The 22,484-nt window shown below is 56.8% G+C and overlaps 1 protein-coding gene across 3 annotated transcripts in view; it reads right to left on the bottom strand.

The window, feature by feature from the left end:
- The window catches only part of PPP2R2C (protein phosphatase 2 regulatory subunit Bgamma), a 139,540-nt gene that overhangs the window by 41,166 nt on the left and 75,890 nt on the right, over positions 1-22,484 (bottom strand). For all 3 annotated transcript variants that reach the window (XM_058723151.1, XM_058723153.1, XM_058723152.1), the window contains exons 2-5: positions 14,018-14,115; positions 11,805-11,970; positions 9,448-9,560; positions 2,743-2,920 (exon numbers count right to left, since the gene is read on the bottom strand). In XM_058723151.1, the coding sequence (XP_058579134.1) occupies positions 2,743-2,920; positions 9,448-9,560; positions 11,805-11,970; positions 14,018-14,115 (555 nt within the window). The remainder of the gene's footprint in view (positions 1-2,742; positions 2,921-9,447; positions 9,561-11,804; positions 11,971-14,017; positions 14,116-22,484) is intronic.

Consider the following 22,484-nt stretch of genomic DNA (forward strand, 5'->3'; position numbering starts at 1 on the left):
CCCACCAAAGCAGCGCAACGTCCCTGACGCGGAAGGAGGTCCCCACCGGCAGGGCCGAGTTCTTCCATTGCCCCTGTGTCCCGGGGCTTGCACGGGGCCCAGGCCAGAGGAGGCACCAGGCCTTAATGGCTGAATGAATGAATGATACACTAGTCCTTACACGGCTTCAGGGCTTTACAGGTTTTAAGGGCTGTGGGCATTCACAACGCTACCGAATCTTCATAGCAGCCCGGGAGTGGAAACCAGGAGGGTGGCTGCAGCGGGCAGCCCAAGGGTAGGCCAAGCCGCCTGGGGCCAGGCCTCGGCGGCCTGAGCGCGAGTCCCAGCTCTGCCCCCGTCAGCCCAGCCCCCCGTCTCCCGGAACCTCTCTTTCCTCATCTGCAAAATGGGCTGATGATGCGTAACCGCTTCGCAGCTTTCACACCAACACGCACACCAGGCGAGCTCACGACGGCAAACGGCTCCGTGCACCGCACGGCGCTGGGAGGAAGCACCTAGGACGGCCCCCTGCAGGTACACGCAAGTCCCACGCCCACCCCGTGTGCAGACCTGGGGCTCCCATGTGACTCGTTTCACTCTGCTAGGAAGCTGGCCCACACCTCACACCTGGCAGCGGACGTCCGTCTGTGTGGCCCGCTGTGGGGGCTCCCAACTGCTGGGGCAGTGCCTGGCAGGAGATTCCCCCCCACTGACCCCCTTCCAGCACCCTTGACTCAGGCCTGGCCAGTGAGAGCACTGCATCCCCCCCCGACCCCAGTCATGGGTTCGGAGGTGCCCCTGAGGCCCAATCAGAGCCCATGGTGCCATCTGGGGGCTTATAGTGGGACAGTTCACAGAAAACTGGTCCCTTGTCTCTTGGACTTTACTCTGGGAGGGCGGGACATGTGCCGCTGGCCCCCATTTGCCGCCACGTGGCACCTAAGACAAGCCTCTAGAGCAGAGAGCAGAGGCAAGAAGCAGAGAGAGACATCCGATGACATCGTTTCAGCCCCTGAATCCACCTGTGCCTGAAGCCTTCTCACGGTCCATAAGTCAACAAATGCCGTTTTGCCTGAGCCAATGGGGATGAACTGTTCTAACCCTTGCAACAGAAGAGTTCCGAGCAACTGAAGCTCTCCCATCGGGGAGGGGGTGGGACCTACCAGGCTTTCAGCCTGAACGGAAGGTCAGGCAGGTGCCCAGCCCAGCCCTGTCCACCAAGCCAAATTTGAGCTTCCATTCCTTCCAAGCCGCTCCAGCCTCAGCTCCTCCTTGAACCTTTGTGACCATCCACCTCCACCCTCCAGGCTCATCGCACTCACTCCCTCGGGGCAGGAAGGAGACAGACGCTTACGTTTCCCAACACGCAGAGCACCAGCTCCGTGCTGGGTGCATCTCGGCGGGGCTCCCTGAACGCGCACCCTGCAGTCCCAGCGGGGAGGGGCCGGTGAGGAGTCCGAGGCTCCCAGAGATCTGGCTACTCACCAAGGTCAGCGAGCTTGAATGTGCAGAGTGAGAGAGAGAGGCTCACGTTGACCGCGAGGCCCCACATCTGCCCTACATCCCCTTGCTGGGCTCGGGAACAGAGGGTGCTACTCTCTGCCCCATCCGAGCCCCCTTCTCCCCGTTCCCAGGGTCTCCCTGCCCACTGGCCTCCGGCAGGTGCCTGGCTCTCGGCCCTCAGAAGTCGTTTGCTACCCTCTGCTTCTCCTTCAGACCTTCCAGGCTGCTCCTTCTGGCTCCCAAATGCCCTCCCAGCCAGTCCTGGCTTCTGCCCCGAGGGACACAACCCACTCTTGACCTGTGAGGCGGCAGCAATAGCAGGTATGACAGCCCGTGTTGGGAGGTTCTCACGGCAGGAACTGCCCGGCTCCCCGCACAAAGCGGACACCTGGAGACCGTCAGCTTGCACAAGAGCTCTTGGGGGTGGGGGGCCTCGCACCCCCTGCCACTGCACACCTGGGAGGCATCCTTCACAAAGGGCAGCTGGACGTGAAGGTTGGACATGGGGATCCAGGGCTGGGGGGCCTGGGCTGGACATTTGCTAGGCGTGAGCTTTGAGCAGGTGAACTGGGGCTCCCCGTGACTCAGTTTCCTCATCTGTAAAGGAGGTCACGATAGCACCTACCTCCTGGGTTGTTGTCAGGGTGATGTGAGTGAACGTGAACACGTGTTGAGGCCAGGCAGAGAGCCGCACTGTGTATGATTATTATTGTTGGTCTGCAAGGCCTGACACCTTAGCAACCCTAGCTGGTCTGTCCCCTGCGGCCCTTCCCAGGCCTGGTTTCTGTACAGAGTTCTTTCTCCACTTCTCAGTGGGGTCAGGACTGCCCCTAGCTTGCCTAGACACAGGGGACCACCAGGCAGGGTCCCCCTTTGGTCCCATCCAACCGGACAGGTGACACCTCAACTGTCACTCTAAGCCCTGGTTGGGACCCCGAGGCTGTTCATCAAGCACTGAAGCCCCTGCCTTGGGCCACAACCCAGGAGGGCTGACCCCAGGTCTCTACCTCCTCCGTGGCCCCTGATGAGGTCCCAGAATGACATGGAAAACTACCACCTGGAGAAGGCAAGGGGACGAACAGAACCCTCGGCAGCCACGGCTTTAAAGTCTTCATAAAGCAACTCACCGTGGTTCCAAATCCGGGCCCCACTCACTCACTGGAGACGCTGCACCAAAGCAGAAGCCCCCAAGTCGGCTCGCTTACAACTGAGCCAACCGCCCCCACCCAGAAGCCCCCTGCCCGCAGCTGGAAAGGATACTGAAGCTCCTATCGGTGATGGCCAGGTGCCAGAGGTTAATGCGAAGGTCATCTGCCGACATGTACGTCTCACAGTCGCTGTTGACGGAGATGGAATTGATGTGGTAGGTGTGGCCATTGGCAAAGACCCTCCGTGGGCTCACCTCCACCATCAGATCCATGGGCTTCAGCACGGGCACCTGCAGAGGAGGGGCGGTCCCCAGGGCGATAAGGTGATGGGGGGAGTGCAGGGGGGCCAGCAGCCAAGGCAGGAAACGGCAGGCCGGGGCCGCGTGATCAAAGCTGGAGGCTGGGAAGGTGCACGTAAGCAGTGCCCTGCGGCCAGCAGGCACTGCCTGCCAGCCCTGCAGGAAAGCTTCGCCTCCCGGGATTGGTTCTGAGCCTGCTGTGTGACTTTGAAGCAGTGGCTGAACCCCTCCGCACCCCAGTTTCCTCACCTCTAAAATGGGATGATACCGTGGCAACCCCAGCTGATTATCCACCACTTTTGTTTCCTCCTCGCGAGTGGCGGCCCGGACAAGAACTACGTTTCCCAGCTGCCCTTGCAGTTTGGGTGTGGCCACGGGACTGGTTCTCACCCACAGGAGTGGGAGCACAGGGGTGCCCGGCACTTGTGAGCCAAGGCTGTTCAGAGGCAGGTGAGTCTTCTCCACCCCTTTCCCCCTTCCGCTGCTGGAAGGTGAGGAGCCAAGCTTTGGGAATGAAGGTCCGTGGGATGGAAGGAGCCTGCGTCTCTGTGGGACAGTCATGTGTCACCCAGGACCTTTCCATGAGTGAGGAGGACATTTCGGCATCTTCCGCCCTGCAAAGCCGGGGCTATTTGTTACAGCTGCTGGCGTTAGCCTAACTCCTACAAACTCCCACCTTAAAGGGTTGGTGTCAGGGGCCCCTGACACAGCATCGGTATCGTGCCTGGCTTCCCTCTGCGCCCTCCGCCTGAAACGTTCACCCTCTTTGAACACGTGGTCGTGCCGACTCCTGTAAGACCCAGACGCGGCAGGCCCGGAGACTTAGCCTGCCCTGGCAGTGGGGGCACGGGCCTGCTCACCCCCACCACCTCTCTGCTAAGGCTCTTAGCGTGTGCCACGGCGTGTGTCGGGCACGACGCTCCATTCCAGTAAACCGTGAGGTCTTCAAAGGTACGGAGACGGGCACACAGACACGGCTTCATCAATCTCTCCCAGGCCTGGCCCACACTCGACGCTCAGGAAGTAGGGACTAGCACTGCCCTCCCCACGTCCCGGATGGGGAGACTGGATGCCAGGATGACCCCGACTTGTCGAAGTCGCCGTCAGGAAATGCAGAGCCAGGTGTGACTGTCCCGAGGGCATCCCGGTGGCAGGGCGGAGACCGGAAACCCTCCTGCCCTGCCGCCCACTACCGTTACCCTCACCGGGGAACTCAGCTCTCTGGGCCTCACCTTCTTTATCTGTGAAGAAGGGCGTGCTGGCATAGAAGCTCAGCGGCTTCTATGAGGACCCACGAGTTAACGCAGGTCAAGTACGCTTAGAATGGCACTGAGCACATGGTGAGTCCTCGTGATGGTCCTCCTCAGGAGGTGATGGGGTGTGGGGGGGGGAGGCCTCACACAGCCACGGGGGTCCTGGCGCGGGCCAGGGTGGACCCTGCTGCAGGGGCGATGGGGACTGCGTCCGGGAGAGAGGCAGCGAGGCCGGCCTCCGCGTGACGAGACCTTGGGATTCTGGAGACGGGCCGTGGAGACGTTGTGGGCTAACTGCAGGCCCCCTGAGCCTGGGGCAGTGATGACCGGGTAGCATCCTGGGTGAGGACACACTCTGGCCGATGGGCTGCTTGTCCTCGAGTGGGAGAGAAAGACAATGACTGATACACAAGCGAGCGTGCATGTGTGTGTGTACGTGTGTGTGAGAGTGAGATTTCACGTAGCGATAGGTGTTATTTAGAAAAATAAAACAGGTGCGGGGATGGGGTGACAGGGCCGCAGGGGTGGGGCCAGGTTGGAAAGGCAGCCAGGAGGGGGCGTAGGAGAGGGGCTGCCGTGGGCTGGGCGGCTTGGACTCAGGCTCACGTGGGACCTGAGAATCTCCTCCCAGGGCACCTCCCGAGTCCACCTCACTCTCAGGCCAGCCAGGGGCTCGCTGGAGTCGCCAGTTTGTCACAGCCCTGACCACGTGACGAGGCTGTCTTGTTCCTGCGGTGGCCTGGGAGCCAGTGAGGGGCACGCTGTGTCTTCTCTGGTTCACCTCTGGATCTCTGGTCCTCAGCCCAGGGCCCAGTACGGCAAGGTCCTCAGGTGAATGAGTGAACAGGTGAGCGAATGAATGGGCTGTGTCCCTCGAGCTCCCCAGGGACGGCTGAGATGGGAGGTGACAGCTTTGGAGCTGCAGTAGGGGTGGGTGAACACTAAGTGTTCCTTCTGATGCAAATGCAGTATGAGCATGTGCCCGCGTGTGCCTGCGTGTGCACGTGTGAGTGTGTATGTGTGTATGAGTGAGGGGGTGTGCAAGTATGCCTATGTGCTGGTGTATGAGTGTGTGTGCACATGAATGTGGGTGTGTACTATATATGTGTGCGTACATGTACATGTGTGTGCCTGCGTGTGCATGCATGTGTAAGAGTATGTGCATATGTCCGAGTGTATGGAGTGCATGTGCGCGTATGCATATGTGCGAGTGTATGGGTGTGTGTCTGCATGAATGTGGGTGTGTACAACTATATATGTGTGCGTGCATGTACATGTGTGTGCCTGCGTGTGTGTAAGAGAGTGTATACATGTATGCATATATGCGATGTATGGGTGTGTGTACACGAGTGTGGGTGTGTAGAAATATATGCATGTGCGTGCGTGCATGCATGTATAAGAGTATGCGCACATCGGCATATGCATGGGTATATGAATGTGGGTGTGTACAACTATATGTGTGTGTGCATGCATGTACGTGTGTGTGCCTGCGTGTACATGCATGTGTAAGAGTGTGTGCATATGTGCGAGTGTATGGAGTGCATGTGTGCGTATGCATATGTGCGAGTGTATGGGTGTGTGTCTGCATGAATGTGGGTGTGTACAACTACATATGTGTGCATGCATGTACATGTGTGTGCCTGCGTGTGTGTAAGAGAGTGTATGATGTATGCATATATGCGATGTATGGGTGTGTGTGCATGAGTGTGGGTGTGTAGAAGTATATGCATGTGCGTGCATGCATGCGTGTATAAGAGTATGTGCACATCGGCATATGCGTGGGTATTGAATGTGGGTGTGTACAACTATATGTGTGAGCATGCATGTACATGTGTGTGCCTGCATGTACATGCATGTGTACGAGTGTGTGCGTATGTGCGAGTATATGGAGTGCATGTGCACGTATACATACGTGCGAGTGTATGGGTGTGTGTGCACATGAATGTGGGTGTGTACAACTATATGTGTGTGCGTGCATGTACATGTGTGTGCCTGCGTGTGCATGCGTGTGTAAGAGTATGTGCATATGTGTGAATGTATGGAGTGCATGTGCACATATGCACATGTGCAAGTGTATGGGGGTGTGTGTGCATGAATGTGGGTGTGTGCAAGTATATGTGTGTGCATGCGTGTAAGAGAGTGTATGCATATATGTGATGTATGGGTGTGTGTGCACGAGTGTGGGTGTGTGCAAGTATATGCATGTGCGTGCGTGTATAAGAGTATGTGCACACAGGCATATGTGTGGGTATACGAATGTGGGTGTGTACCAGTATATGCATGTGCCTACGTGTGCATGTGCGAGCATGGGTGCGTGAGTGTTCATGTGAGTGGGGCACGCGAGTGTGCATGTGTGTGCATGAGTGTGGGTGTGTGCCACATTGGCGTGCCTGTCTGCCTGGTTCTGGGCCATTCTTGTGTCGCCGGCTCTGTGCCTGAGCTTCTAGGCTCTCGGCCTGGGAGGTGATGTCTGTGTGCCCGGGCCTCTTAGGGCGCCCTCCGCCCTGCACATCTCCCCATGTGTCGGCTATTCTGGATCAGCTCCTAATCTTCCCTTCCCTCAAAGCACAGCTACCGTCTGCCTCGGGGACCCCTGGACTCTCTCACGTCGCACCTGCTGCTGGAGAAGGTCAGAGCGCCACTGGCCTCGCAAAGTCTTGGATCTCAGTCCACTTCCCCTCCTTCTGGCCACGCTGTTTCCTCCCGTCGGACTTGGGCTACATCAGGGCTCCAGCCACTCACTGCCACCCCAAACCATATTTCAAAGCCGCTGAAAGCCTCTCCTTAAAGGAGAGGAAGAGTGAAAATAAATATGCCCTGAAGGTTTGGGTGTCTCATGAATAAAACATTCCCCCGCCTTCCAACACTTCCAGAAGCCACAGTCTAGTCAAGGTGAGAGGCAGGAGGGCCGTCACACAAACACTAAGGACAGAACACTGTGGATACAGAAGGCTGGAGTGCACAGAAGGATGATTTACAGAGGAGAAGGCGAACAGGGTTTTAAAGGATGAATAGGAGTACGCCAAATCAACAAGGTAGAGAAAGGCCTCCCTGTGCGTCTGTCACGGCACTGACCACCAGTGTGGGGTGACTCCATGTGCCTGACACCCAGGGACCTAGCACAGGGCCAAGGACAGAGTAGTCTGTCAGTAAATAACAGCACCAGCCTCCAGCATGAGCGGCAGGGATCGCGTCAAGAGCTGCACAGGGCTGGGTGGCTTGGGTGACGTGGGAGGACACACGGAAGAGGTGAGTCGGGGAAAGACCCAAATGCCCTCGTTCCTTCTCCTTTCTCCCCCAGCCTCAAGGGACGGCTAAGGGCCATCTGGGGACGTGAGTGAAATACAGAGCAAAGTCTCAGACGCTGAGAGGGAAATAAACCGATTCCCGTGGGCCCCCGGCTCTGCCGCAAATGCCAGGCCCATCAAGAGGTGATAATTGTATCCTTCCCACCAGATGAAACCCTCATACACTTTCGTGGGGCTGGGGGGTGGGGCGGGGGACACCGTCACTGCCATGAGTCAATGTTGAAGCTAATTGGCCTCCTGACTTCCTCAGAATTTATTTGCACAATTTGCGAGTCATTTAGAGGCCAGTATGTTTAAATATTTATTTCTCCATCTCGGCAACAACACTGATTACCGTTCCATATTTAACGACAATTTGCTGGACACCTAGGGAGCGCGTATGCTAAGCTGTTTCAGAGAAGGTGAGTCACCGCCCCCATTTTGCGGACAAGGAGACTGAGGCACATAGCAGGGCCCTGCCTACAGCCACCTGACCAGCATCAAGTAGATCTGGAGTGGCTGGGGAGCCCGCGGGAGGCGCGAACACCCCCGCGCCAGGCCTCGCCACTGTCCGCCTGGAGCGGACAGCTGTCGTTGTGAATTGTGTCCTCCTCACCCAGGAGGACAGGCAGCTCGGATGATGTGACCCAGCCTTTCCACATTGGCTAGAACATGGAACCTGCACGGGACTCAGGCCGCTTGCTCTGAGCCCAGCCTATCCCAGGAGCAAGGGACACCAACTCAGACCCAATCCCTCCCTTAGGCTCTTTGTTTCACTGAGGCCTCCCAGTGCCTAGAGCAAGGCTGGGCACACAGTAGGTGCTTCCAAGTGTGTGATGAATGAACAAACCCAAATTAGCCGTGCACCAGCATCACCTTCAACAAACGTGAACAAAGCACCCACTATGTTCCAGGCTCGGTTCTAGAAGCCAGGGACAGCCGAGATGGCCTCAGCAGGCTTCCTGCCCCCCTGGAGAAGGACAGGGGCAGACTTTCACGGAGCCCTCCAGCAGGACACCATTAACCATTCCCGTGGCTCTCCCATGAGGTGGGGGCCTCATTCCCGCTTCACGGAGGAGACCGGGAGGCCCATCCTGGAGCCCGACTTCCCTGGGTTTGGATTCAGCTCTCATTTCATCTGTAAAACGGGGCTGATGATCATGTGCCCACGTTCTAGGACTGAGTCATTACAGGCAGCGACACAGCGCTCGCCACGGAAGTGCTTATTCTCATTCCAGATCAGCAGTCGGAGGCTCGTGGAGGCGGACAGCCTTGCCCAGGGGCACACCGCCAGGAGGTGGCCGAGGCAGGATTGGAACCCAGATCCTGGGACTCCACTACCCTTTCTGCCATGTCTCACACCCCTCCCCGGAGGAAAGAGGAGCTCTTTTGCCTTTTAAGCATGTGGGGACAGGAGTTGGCCTCAGCAAGGCCCTGCATCTTAGCCTCCCCGGCCTCTTTTAAGACAACTGCATTGGGTCGGGCCTCCGTACCGGCTGTGGAGAACCGTGCCTTCCAGGCTTCCCTCGGTCCCTCGACAAAGGGCTTGGAATCCACACAAAGCTCCCCTCCCAGGTTCTCCTCTTCTGGCTCTGCCACTCATTCGGCGCAGCGGCTTTGGGGGAGTTGCTGCCTCTCTCTGGGCCTCAGTCTCCCTTTCGGTGTAGCAAGGGGTTCTAGAACTTGCTCTGCACCCACAGCTGCAGTTCACAAGCGCTTCCTGGACGTGCATCACTCCCGCCTCATCCGCACAACACTTCCGGGAGAAACATGACCATCCCAGCTCTGTTGGTGGGGAAACCGAGGCTTCCAGCAGGGAGAAAGCCCGCGGCCACCCCACGAGTAAGCAGCCCAGCCAGGACCTGAACCCGGCTCTGGCAAAAATCTCAAAGGCCCTTCGAGTCCTAAAATCCTCCCCACTTAACAGAAGCATGCACCGCTTCCCGTTTGCCGGAACCTTCCGTGGTCCACATCTCACCTGCAGCGACGTCACCGTGGACAGGTCTTTAAGCTTCCCTTCTTCATCTTTTAGGTTATATCCCTCGGGCCTCTTATCCCGTTCCGTAATCTTCCATAACTTGATAGTTTTATCTTTAAAAACAAAGCAAACGAAACGGGATACGTGATGAACACCAGCACAGGGAACGGGCCACGAGGTAGGGGAGCGCTGATCCGGGAATCACCTGACCGGGGTCCTGCTCTCGGACAGGCAGGTTCTTTCTCCTGTGCACCCATGCGCTGAACGTGGCCGTGAATGGGGTATCTGTCCTCTATCTCTGCCTCCTCACAACTGATCCCAAGGGACAACTCCCGGGTCAGAAGGGAAGGCACCTCTGAGGGCAGCTGGCCAAGTCTAAAGCCACGTCCAGACAGAGCATACGACTGCAGTTTCCCAGTTTTTAGGCTCTGCAGCGGCAGACAAAGGAGGGTGACCCACATTTCTGAGCAGCGCCCCGCCCATCCAGAGGGCAGGTTCCCAGTGGCCTCACTTCTCTGAAATCCTGCCACGAATATCAGGAGGGCCATGTAGTAACTGTGATGCTTCCTTTTATACGTCAACGTGGCGAAGCCAGGCTACCCTGGTATCTGGTCAAACGTAGGTGCGTGTTGCTCAGAAGGTTTGTTTTTTTTTTTTGGATGGAATTAACATTTAAACCCGTAGAGGAAAGCAGCCTGGCCTCCATTGTGTGGGTGGACCTCATCTAATCAGGTGAAGGCCGTAAAGGACAAAAGACTGACCTCCGCTGAGGAAGAGGGAATTCTGCCAGCAGATGGCCTTCGGACTCGAGCAGCCACGTTAGCTCTTCCCTGGGTCTCCAGCCTTCCAGCCAGCCCTGCACATTGTGGATTTGCTGGCCCCCACAATCATGTGCGACAACCCCTCAAAGTAAGCCTCTTTCTATGTATCTATATCTACATGTTACATCCGTCCACACGCCTCGGGCCCATTTCTCTGGAGAACGCCAGCCGCTCCTGTGCCTCAAACACACACCGTCAGGCTCAGGAGAACGAAGAGGGAGATGACTGAGATCACTAAACCCTTGATATGTACCCAAAGACATGTGTTAGCAAAGGGAGCAGCTGGGATTTAAACCCGGGAGGTGGGGGGGGGGGGGGTGAGCAGCTCTGAGAGTGGGAGGGTAGGGAGCTTCTAAAGCTGCCTTCCCTCCAGAAGGGCAGGAGGAGAATGACACACCCTGTTCCCACGGGTAGAGGGAAACCACGTGTACGGCCCAGGAGCTCCGGCCCTGCTCGAAACCCACCGTGGCCTCACGTCACTCCGTCCTCCCAGGGCCCCCGCGAGGCAGGCACACCCATCACAGGTCAGATGGGGAAGTGGCAGGACCAGGATGTGAACCACATTAGGGTCTCCCGTCCTTGGGGAGGTCCACGCTGCCTCTGCTCCAGTGCTGGCTGAACATGACCCCGTGCCAGGCACCCCTAAGGGGGTCTCAGATCGTGCACGTGGCACAGTGAAGGACGAGGACAGCGGGAGCTCCTGGAGGGCAGGCCTGGGGCAGGGAGGGACCCCAGGCTCAGCTGAGACGTCGGCGAGGGCTCAGTGGAAGGTGACACCCAGTGGAGGTCTCAGGGATAAGGAGGATAGGGCCGGCTGGCCAGGCGAGGGGCAGGGAGGGCAGCCTTTGGGCACAAGGCTGGGTCGGTGGGGTTGAGTCTGGGCCATTTCAAGGATGCCTTAGCAGCCGCACCGAGTCTGGGCTCTGATGGAGGAGACGGGTGGTGTCACCTTGTGAGGCCCACGCACACGGCAGCAGGACTGGCTGGTCTCAGGGTGCCGGGGGGGGGGGAGGGGCGTCACCTCCCATCACCCTCACCACAACACAAGGGAGGGAGCTGCATCCACCCTGCTGCCCAGGTGGGGAAACCGAGGCTCGGGGAAGCAAGGAGTCTGGCCAGGAAGCCGGGGGCCTGGGGGCGCACGCGTTCTCCCTGGGGCGGAAGGGTCAGGTGGCCAGCCAGGCTCCTAAATCCGTGCCCATCCTGCAGCCCACCCCACCCCCAAGAGCGGCAGCCGCACTCTTGCAGAAGACCTAAGCTTGCCTCCTTCACTGGGACTATCGAGCTCCCCCCACGCGCCCCGAACAAAAGTCATCACGGAGCCATTCCTGACTCAGCTGCTTGGAATAGTGGGAACGAGCCTCCTGTCCAGCCACGGGAAAAGGCTAAGACGCAGCGGGGTCATCGCAGGGAATTCACGCGCTGCTCAAAATATGATTTTGGGGTTCTCGGGACCTGGGAAAATGCTCACAACCTAAGCGAGGTGGGAAAGAGCACTTGACGGCCCAGGGCGGGCACAGGCGGGCGGCCCCTCACCGTTGGTGGACAGCAGGGAGTGGGCGGCATTCTGCTGAGGAAGCCACTTAATCTTGTTGATTTTCTCCTCTATCTCCAGACTCTTGAGATAGTCAAACTCCGGCTCGTGGCTCTGGAAGGTGCTGTAGACGTCATACTCGCCCTGGCTGTGAGGCGCATTTTTACTCTGCAAGAAAACCCAGACGAGGACACCTGAGCTCCAGGATGGCAGGGGTGGGGTGGGAGCAGACCCCCAGGCAGGGGTGAGGGACGCATGGACCAAACCCTCAGAGAGCCCGACTGCCATGCGGCCCGTGTCCAGCAGGGCTCGCAGACCTGACGCCAGGGTCAAAGGAAACCAAGCCCTGTCTCCTTCTCTGTCCAATAAGTAAAACCAACAGTAACCGGGCTACCTCATCGCATTTGATGAACACCTACTATGTGCTGAGCTAAGTGCTTCTCACTCCTCGTCTTGTTCTAGCCTTACGGCCCCTCTGCGGTGGGCACCGTGAGTCTCCCCATTTTACAGATGGGAAAGCGGAGGCTTGGAGATGAGTTGACCACCCCCGCCCAAGGCCATGTGTCTACTAGGCGCTGTCACCCGTGCCTCTGAGGTCTGACACCAAGGCCAAGGCTCTGGCCTGCTCCTCCAGTCTGAGTGTCCAACTCAGGAGGCCTGACCTGAGGAATGAACGTGCTCCGGAACAGACACTACACCGTGGCAGAATATCCCGCAATGCCAGTCACGTCCCCGCGACTTTCCTCGGCAGGCCCACCCCGGTTTTCGGCAGCGAGCTCCCGACACGGACCCTCGCAGTAGATCCCTCAACACAGTGCGGTGGGGAATCCATTGCGGGCAGAGGGACAACTGTCCCAGCAGACGATTTCAGTTTATGTCACAACATGAAGCTTCTACCAGAAGTATAACCTGCCTGGGAGCAAAGCGGAGACATTCCGCCACGCACGATTTCAAGGTTCCTGTTCACTTTCTCCAAAAGCATCTACTGCTATGTTTCCACACCTGTTCTGCTTCCGGAAAGCTTTCAAGTTCCCCTGGATGCCTGGCTAACTCCCTTTCTGTCCCGTGAGCGCTGCCCACAACAAAGGTCAGCGGGACCAGGATAAAGAAAACCATTAACAGGAGAAAAATTCAGAGTTGAGAAACTTGCATCTTGCGATTTAATTTCTTTCTGCAAAAAGGAGCTTTGCGATCCCCGGCCGGCTACCCTGGTCCCCGTGAAATCAGCACGCTCTGGCCACGGTGCATGGGTGACCGATTTTCAGCTGTCCACTCTCTGGCTATGTGTCCTTGCTAAGCTATTTCACACCCTCTGAGCTCCGGTCTCCCCATCTGTGAAATGAGACCACTAATGGCCCCTGATTGTGCCACTGGGGCTGTCGTGAGGAGGTTGACGGGGGTGAGCACGGTGAAGTCTGACCTCAATCGGGTCCGGAACTGGATGGAGCAGGGTTGCGTCTGCAACATCTCCCTCCTCCCCTCTCTCCTTCTCAATCACCCCTCCTCCTCTTCTCTTTCTCCTCTCCCTTTCCCCTCCCCTCCCCAACCCCCTTGGTTTTCACCATCCTGTCTTCAGCATCTAATCCCTGCACGGGTTTGGTGTGTGGGATGCCGCCCCCCCTCCCACCCCTTGGAGGCAGGCTGGCGTCTTGATTTCAATCCCTGGTCTTTGCTCACTGGCTGGGCGACTTCTCCAAGTGTCCTCATCTGTCAAATGGGTGTCGGTCCCCACCCTCTGGGGTGGGCAGTGGAGAGTGAATGAGAAACGTCCTTAAAGAGCGTAGCAAGGGGACTGCACACAGTAGGTACTCAACAAATGGGGGCCTTTTTATCATGAGGTTTCTTTCAGGGGTTCAGAAACAGTACCCACCCCCCCCCACCCCCCCCGCCCCGGGTAGGCTGATCCAGGCCACTCCGGTCTTACCCGGAATTCTGCTGGACAACAAACCTCACCAGGGCTAGGCCTGGGGCTGAGCCTCATCGCCAACCCCCGCCTGACCCCTGCAGAAAACCCAGTCCTCCTGTCCCCCCACCTCTGGCTGGGACAGCGCCGGCTCACCCAGGCACAGGGCAGTAATCTCAGGCTTATGCCAGGACAACAGCCCGTCCTGAGTGCCTCTCAGGGATCCCGGGCAGAATGAGCAAGGGCCCGCGTTGGGCGTAGCCACCACCCCACCCCCCCCCACCCCCCCGCCACCACCAGGTCCGGCCGCACCTCTGGTTCCCGCTGGAAGATGACGACCCGGCCACCCTTGTCGCCTGTGGCCAGCAGCTCTCCGGTGTGGTTGAACTCAACAGTAGAGATGATATCAGCTATGGGGGGGAGAGACAGGAAGGCGTGGCTCGTTAGGACCCCAGTACTGCGCAGGTCCACAGAACTAGGACCCACCCGCACAGAATGCACCCCTGGGCTGTGCCACCATCTGGAAGCAGGAGCCCGAGGGTCAGGTGCCCTGACGAGGGGCCAGTGGTCCCCCCGTCCCCTCCCCGCTGGCTGCGGGACCCGTCCATGGGCTTTACTCTGTCTCCTTCCTGCTTCCTACCTTCCTCCCCCTCGTGCTTCCAGAGGCAGTTTGGGGGTTTCACGGGCTGGCCGGGAGACTGGGCTACAAATTGGACACTAGCCCTACTCTGGGGGCCCCTGGGACCAACTGTGGTCAGCCCTGCCCCCCATGAGCCCCCCGTCAGTGGGGCCCCCTTAAGCTTCACACTCCTGGCCCGGACTCTGTAGGCACCAGAATCTCTGCTCCAGCTTTAGCACAGTGGGCCTACTTTCCGACAAACCGCAGCTATGACCACAGCCCCTGCCCGGTTCTCCCACAGCTGCCAGAGTGATGCCCGAAACCCTCCGCGGGTCCACAAAACCAGACGCTGTTCCCTCCCGAAGCCTTCCTCTGCAGCCTCCCTCTCAGGTGGTGGCCGCTCCATACCCCCCAGCCCCGGTCGGGCCCCAGCCTTGGGAGTCTCTGTGACCCCTTTCTCTCTACCCCTCTCCCCTGCCGCGTCCAGTCCTACTGGCTCAGCCTTTGCAATACACCCAGACTCCACCCACATCTCCCCACCTCTCGCCCCCGCAAGATTCTGACAGCCCGCGAAAGGACCTCTTGGCTTCGTCCCTGCTCCTGCTATAAGCTAGCCCCAGCACAGCAAGAGGGGGCCCACCCGAAACCCATCTGACCTCAGGGTAAAAAGCAAAGGTCTCAGAGCGGTCTAAAGTCTGAGTGGTCTCTGGTCCTCAGAGGCAGACCCCATCGGAAGCCCAAATAGTCACTCCCTTCCAGCACCCGCGTGTTGCCTCCCCACTGAGGGCTGGGCAAGCCCCAGCCAGACCCCTCCCAGACCCCCTCCCTCCCGGACTCTGGGCTTGGCCGTGTGATCTGCTTTGGCCTATGGGACACCAGCAGACAAGCCACCATCCAGAACCCCTCCCGCTTCCAGAAGGACCTGCCTGGGCTAGCCCCAAGGTCCCAGGAGGAGGGGGAGGGACACAGCAGAGTCAGCCCCTAGGAGGGCCCCTGCCTCCCCACTTACCCAGCCCAACCCAGCCTAGTTCAGCAGATCTGCAGATGTGCCAGGAAAAAAAAAAATGTTTGTTGTTACGTCTTGTTTTTCACTCAGTAAAAGGTAACACCTCTCCTCCCCCCCCCCCCCCCCCCGCCTCATCTCCCCTCCTGCCCACCTTCCTCTTCCACTCACACGGGGCTCCTTGCTGCTTCTCAAAAGCATTGGCCACCTCTTACTCAAGACCTCAAGTGATTTTTGCATTTCTATTCAATAAACGCCCTTTGCTTTTCCAGCCAGTGCCTTTTAGAGGCAGCTTCCGGCCTGCACTGGCCACCAGAGCCATAGGTAAATGTCGGCTTTGACAGCAAAAGAAAAGAGAAGAGAAAAGGTGGTTGAGAAGCGGGATGATGGGCTGGACATTTTCATCGATCAAGATAAAGGCACATTTCATTGAACTTAGAAAGACAAGACAAGACAGCGAGAGCAGCTGTACGGGAACAGGTAAATGCCTGCGGGGCCCGGAGCTGGGAAAGGGCCGGGCCCTCCGTGGGGCAGCCGGCCCTGAACCCGGACCGGCGGAACCAGAGCCCTCAGAGCTGGGTTCCCGCTACGTCGTGTCAGCAGCCCCTAAGGGGCAAAGAGCAGGGTACGAAATTGTGCATAAAGTGTTTTTAATCATATAGACCAATGATCACAGCCGTGCTAAATGCCAAACACACCGGGCAGAGGAAAGAGAAGCCGAAAAACGATTCCCCACCACGTTGGCACAGGGCGCTTTGGGGTGGTTGAAATAAAGTATTTTTGTTTCTCTTTCCACGTTTCTACATTTTCTCAATTTTCTGTAATGAATGTGTATTTTTAATAGTTTTCTCGGGGTATAAGTGATACATACAAATGTACATATTTCACGTATCCAAGTTGATGAGTTTGGACATATGCATAATTTATATTATTTTTATGACGGAAGAATAACAATGCTATTAAATTAAAACGCCAACGTGACCACCGGTGCCCAGAGCCAACGCAGTCCTTAAATGCTGGGCGGTTTCCACAGCAACAGACGCTAACATCTGCGGGCAATTTACAATTTATGTGTCACTTTCACATCCACTGCCTCCTTTGAGACTCACGCCAGCCCCTGAGAGGGGCACAACTATTCTTTCCATTGGCAGCTGGAGACGGGGAGGCACCTGCTTGGGGACAACCTCCCGAGCTGCTCACGGGCCAGTCGGAAGTCCTGGGTTGGAGTCTGGGCTCCAGCGTCTTGGCTGTGTGGCCTTGGGTTGGTCACGCCACTTCTCTGAGCCTCAGTTTTTTGGCTATAATAGCGTCTGCCCGGGATTGGAAGCTCCAGTGGGACTACGGGGTGTGAGGGTCCAGGAGGAAGGATCGCGACTCTGAGCAAGGATGAGTTACTAAAATTTACTGCAGGGAGAAACTAAGTTCCTTCTCGGCCTTGCTTCTGGCCTCCACGCACTTTGCAGTGGCCAGCCCAGAAGTGTGCGGGATGAATGGCGGCTCAACTTCACTATGCGGATTTGGGGGTCCTGACCTCCAGCCCCACTAGTCCCATCGCACAAACACTTATGGAGCAAGCAGACCATGGCACCGCTCCCTCAGGCCTCAGGTTGGTGGGTGTTTCACATCTATTTATTGCTACAGGAAGTATCTTCTAGGGGTTGCCATAGGCAAGGTTACTTCCCCTCACAGCTGGAAATTCTTATCAATAAAACTTTGAAATCAGAAAGTCTCTCATCTTGGAATGTTTGACACATATCCAGTCCCAATACCACCTCCTCCAGGAAGCCCTCCTGGAGACCACCCCGCCCCCCAGTTCAGTGGTCTCTTCTACAACTACAGTCTCATGCTCACTGTGGGTCCCTCATTGAATATGGACCCCTTCTTACATGGGGTGGTCCCTGTCCAGGTTGCCTCTCACCTTGATCACAGAAGGGAAACCAGCAGTGTGGTCAATAATATGAACTCACATTCTTAAAGTGCTTGTTTTCCAGGCACTGTTCTAAATCTCTCCATAGAAGTTTTTGCTTCTGGAAATAGCTGGCGGCTCCTATTGGATCAACTCTCTCACCAAGTGATGATAAAACCTCAACAGATGAAACAACAAAACACAACTACCTGAGGTATTGGAGGGAACCAAGTACAGGTAGAACCTACAGAAAAATCAGCAACTGAAACTCACTGGATAAGTTTCGTATGGCTGAGGACAGGCCCCAGTCTGTGCCATGGGGCTACTGAAACTCAGACATAAAGTCCTACTCTTAAGGCTCAATAAATCAGAAGGCAGGGACTGGGGAAATCCTAGCAGCTGGAAAGTGAGGGAGTAAATTCTGGAAAGGGGGGGTGACTGAGGAAGTCCCCAAATGCAGCATATAAACTCTGCCCAAATCTTTGGCTACAAAACACACATGTGTATGACAGATTCCAAGCAACCCAGCGATGGCTAAAAGAAGTGACCTGAGGCTGTGCTACTGTCCATCACCCCGGAGATGGGGTTTACAGTTGAGTTCAACCAAGTTAACTGCTCACAAACACAAAATAAAACAAAAAAAAAATGCTCCTTGGAGGGACATAAAAAACATCTCGAATCTCTACAATGTCATCATTCACAACGCCCAGGACAGAATCCAAAATTATATGAAGACATACAAAGAAATACGAATGCATCACCCATACTTAATATAAAGATGATTCATGGAAACTGGCCATGAAATGCCCCGGATGTTGGAACTGGCAAATGAAAAAATTAAAGTAGGTATTGTAACTATGCTCAAGGATGCAAAGGAAATTACTCAAAGTAAAGAGAGAGAAAATACATTAAAAAAAAAAAAAAAAGAACAGATCTTCTGGGATCTGCAGGTCAATGTCAAATGTCTAACACACATGTGATTGCGGTTCCAGAAGGAGAGGAGAGAGAGATAATAGAGTAGGAGAAAGACTTCAAGGAACAACGGCTGAAAAAAAATCCCCCATACAGGAAAAGACACCAGCGACACATTTCGGAAGCTCAGTTACCTCCAGAGAGGATAAATACAAAGAAAGCCACACCTAACTGTTGAACGACTGAGGACCAAATTAGTGATAGAATTTTGTAAGCGGCTGGAAGAAAACCATGTCACATTCAGAGGCATCAGGCCTCCAATGACTGACGATTTCTCATCAGAAAGGATGCAGTCCAGAAGACGTTCAAAGGGCTGAATGAGAATTCAAAAGTCGGGGAACCCAGAATTCTGTATCCAGTGGACGTACTCCTCAAGAACGAAAAGCAAACGAAGACATTTCAGTTAAGGCCTTCCAGAGGCCAGAAATCCAATCTCAGAACAGTCCTACTGTCCTATCATCATTCTCTCTTTACAGATAAGCGACCTTGGTCACCGAGAGGCAAGGAGCTTGCCCAAGGTCACATATGCAGCAGGGCCTGTGCAGTGTGTCCCTGCACCCACACCACAGGGTCTCACAGTGCCACTCAGCCATTGAGTGAGAGCTGCCAAGCCGCCTGACAAGCCAGTGGTGGCTCCGAGTCACCCTGTCACGGGTGAAGAAAAATCCCACGAAAGCCCATGCTGCCTTCCCACTTGAGAGGTCCCCTCTTCCTTCTCCTTCAGCTCCTCAAAAGGCAAGGCTGGAAGAGGCAGCTTGGGCCACGGCACCAGGAGACACCTGTCACCTCCCTGGAAATGGCCACCATGCAGTGCCAGCAGGGGATGCCCAGAGCCACCCGGTCCGGGGAGCCAGAAAGCCACACTGTGGCCCAGTATGGGCTTAGGGAGAATCAGAGGTGGTGTTGGATGTGACCAGCCAAGTGACAAGGTCCACATTGGGAACTGGAGCCAGGGATGGTGTTGTAAATGAACTGTGTCCACCCCCCCCCAAATATGTTGAAGTCCTAACCTCCTGTGACTGTGACCTTATTGGGGTCATCTCTGCAGATGATCGAGTTAAGATGAGGTCATACTGGACTACGGTGGGCCCTAAATCCAATGACTGGTGTCCTACCAAGAAGCCTATGTGATTTCACAGGGACACACACACATACAGGGAGAAGGCCATATGACAACAGGGCAGAGACCGGAGAGACTCATCTGGAGGCCAAGAAACATGAGAAACTGCCGGCCACCACCAGAAGCTGGGGGACAGATTCCTCCCTGGAGGCTTCAGGGGGGGGCACGATCCTGCCGACGCTTTGCTTTCAGTCTTCCAGCCTCCAGACGGCGAGAGAAGGGATCTCTGTTGTTTTAGGCCACTGAGCTCGTGGCCCGTTGTCTCGGCTGCCATAACTGACACAGAGGGAGAACAGAGCTAACACAAGAGGCCACACACGCCAGCCCTGGAGGACAAGGGCTGCACCCCGGGTTGTGGCTCCAGCTGGTGCCACGTGGGGGCAGGAGCCCGCGGATCTCCAGGATATCTGCTGTGACTGTCGCCAGAGGAAGATACTCCAGTCGAGCCCTGGTGTATACTAGCTGTGTGACCTCACCCAAATCACTCACCCTCTCTGAGCCCCGGTTGCCACAACTGTCATCCCTGCCTGGCCACAGTTCTCCTAGGGTTTAGGTGAAATTCAAATGATTCTGTGGCCTGGAAAGTTCCCTGGAAACTCTGGCAGAAGCCTACACACCTGCAGGGGAGATTAAGATGCTTGTCAGGGTGGCGGGGATGGGGGGGGGGACTCCTGCCCTGCTCGTCCATCACCACCCGTCACCGTAAGTGCCGTTGACACCATTAATGATCCATCAGATGTCGGGGCTCACGGCAGAGGGGAGGCCTCAGAAAGCCCAGCCCGATCCTTCTGATGGGAGCAATGCCTTTAATTAGCATCGTCAGAGGCGTCAGGCTGATGAGGACGGAGGTGTGGGCAGAAAGAGGAGGGAAGAGGCGCCCGCCTGCCGCAGAAGGAAGCTCAGTGAGAGGAAGGAGGCCAGGCAGCGGGGCACCAGCCTGAGACAGGACTGGGTGAGCGGGCTTCCCCAGCACCTTCTCCGGGTTCCCCTGGGAGGGGTGACTTTGCAGCCCCTCCCCTCCGGAGGTAGAGCCTACTTTCCCACCCTTGGCCCTGCACGGCCTGTGACCTGCTTCGGCCAAAAGAATAGGGTGGACACGAGAGGTTCTGGCTCCAAGCCCGGGTCTCACGAGGCCGCACAGCGCCTGCTCTCTGGGACCCCTGTGCCACCACGAACCCCCAGGCCAGCCTGCTGGAGGATGAGAGGCATGTGCGGCAGGGATGAGCCACTGCAGTGGAGGCCACACCGGGCCAGTCTACAGCCAGCCGGCCCCCAAAAATGACACAGCCCACCAGGACCAGCAGAGGCACCTTCCCGACCACAACTACCACGAGTGTGTGAGTGAGCACAGCCTACGAACACCCACTAGACCTACAGACTCAGGAGCAAAAATAAAGGCTTCTTGTTTGAAGCCACTGAGTTCTGGGGATGTTTGTTACACAGCAGGGGCTGACTGGGACAGGGGTTGCCAGGCACGGCCTCTTTAAAACGAAGAACAGCCACCCACCCAGCTCTGCTCCGTAGATCACCTGTTTTTGGAGGCGGCACGGTCATTTAAAAGGGAAGACTTTCCCGATCAGAAAAAGTTAAAAGGGGAGACTTTTCCCGAGCAGAAAAAGCTCCCCACTACAGCCTAGGTTTTCAGGCAGGCACACGCTCCCTCCCCCACCAAGGGGCCTCGTCTACACAGTGCTCTGACCACAGTGCCGTCCCTTCCGGGTTCGCCCGGACAACTCTGATGGTTCTCCAGGTCTCCGCCCAAATGTCCCATCTCTGGGGAGGCCCCTGAGCCCTCCATGCTGACACCTGGTTCCTTCAGGTCACGGTGGCCTGTGACGGCCCTTGGGGTGGGAGGCAGCAAGTCCCATCCCCTGAGACTCAGTTTCCTCCCTTGGAAAACAGGGATAATGTCGTAGGACTCACAGAGACAGACTCACAGAGGGATCAGGACAGCGAAGGCAGCAGGAGCTCTGAGAACCTGGACAGTGTGTGGCCCTGAGAACTAGCTCTAGGACCTGACCCCTTGGACCAGGACAGGCCCCGGTGATAGTAAACCCTCTTGGAACTTGTGGGAGGTGTTCTAGCACTTTACACACAGAACTAAATCCTCTTAGCTCCCCCAAGTTGCTGGAGTGATGCCATTGTTCCCGTTGTACAGATGAAGAAATCGAGGCGCAGGGAGGATTAATAACTTGCCAAAATCTGCCCATGTGGTGTGTGCAGAGCTGGGACTTACCTTGAACTTGGCCCAGGCCTGGTACTTTCTCAAGATGTTTAAAGGGGTCAAAAATGGGAGTGGGGGTTGGTGAAGACATTTCCTGGGAAAAAGCAGGTGCTGAGGGGAGGGTCCCCACCCACACCTTCCCTCCCAAGCCTAGTGTGACCTTCGCAGAGCTCCAGAGTACACTTCCTGAGGGCAGCGGACCCAGACCCAAGACTGGGAAGGCCGGGTGTCGGGGTCTGGCTGTGCTGGGGACACAATGGCCTATGCCCATGTGACTCCTGGGGACAGGAGAGAGCTGGCATCGGTCATCTTAGTCCTGTCTGCTGGCTTCCCAGAAGGGCAAGGACAATGCAGGAGCAGGGGGCCACTGCACCCAGGGCCCAGGAAAGCCACCAGATGTACAGCTGTGACTGCCTGGGTCAAGGGTTGCATGAGACGTTTGGCAGGAAACTTCCAGAACACCCAGGAAAGGACCCACAAGAGAACCAGACAGCTGTATCTACCTGCTAGGTCCACCTAGAGTGGAAAAAGCCACCAGAAGTAGGAGGTGGCCCATCCCCCTGGTGGCCCTCCCAGCAGGCAGGGGTTGGGGGCAGCGGGCAGAAGCCGAGAGACCCAGCCCCTACCCACTGTCGGCCTCCAGCACCAGCAGGCTGCTGTGGGGGCAAAGAAGGGAAAATGCCAACTCTGGGTCAGCTTCTGGACCATCACCTGGGACCAGACAGTCACTACTGCGTATATGACAACAGACTACTTATAAGGGTAACCATCCAAGCATGGACCCATCCAAGGCCTCGTCCAGGGCAGGGAACATGACTCCCTGACTAAGGTCTGATGAAAGGGTGGGGACACCACCCCAGAGTGGATGAGCTCCCCTCGCACACCTGTGCTCACGTGGGAGCAAGCACCCGGCTCCCCAGGTTGGGGGGGGGGGG

Source organism: Neofelis nebulosa, chromosome 3, assembly GCF_028018385.1.
Source record: "Neofelis nebulosa isolate mNeoNeb1 chromosome 3, mNeoNeb1.pri, whole genome shotgun sequence".
Taxonomy (NCBI): domain Eukaryota; kingdom Metazoa; phylum Chordata; class Mammalia; order Carnivora; family Felidae; genus Neofelis; species Neofelis nebulosa.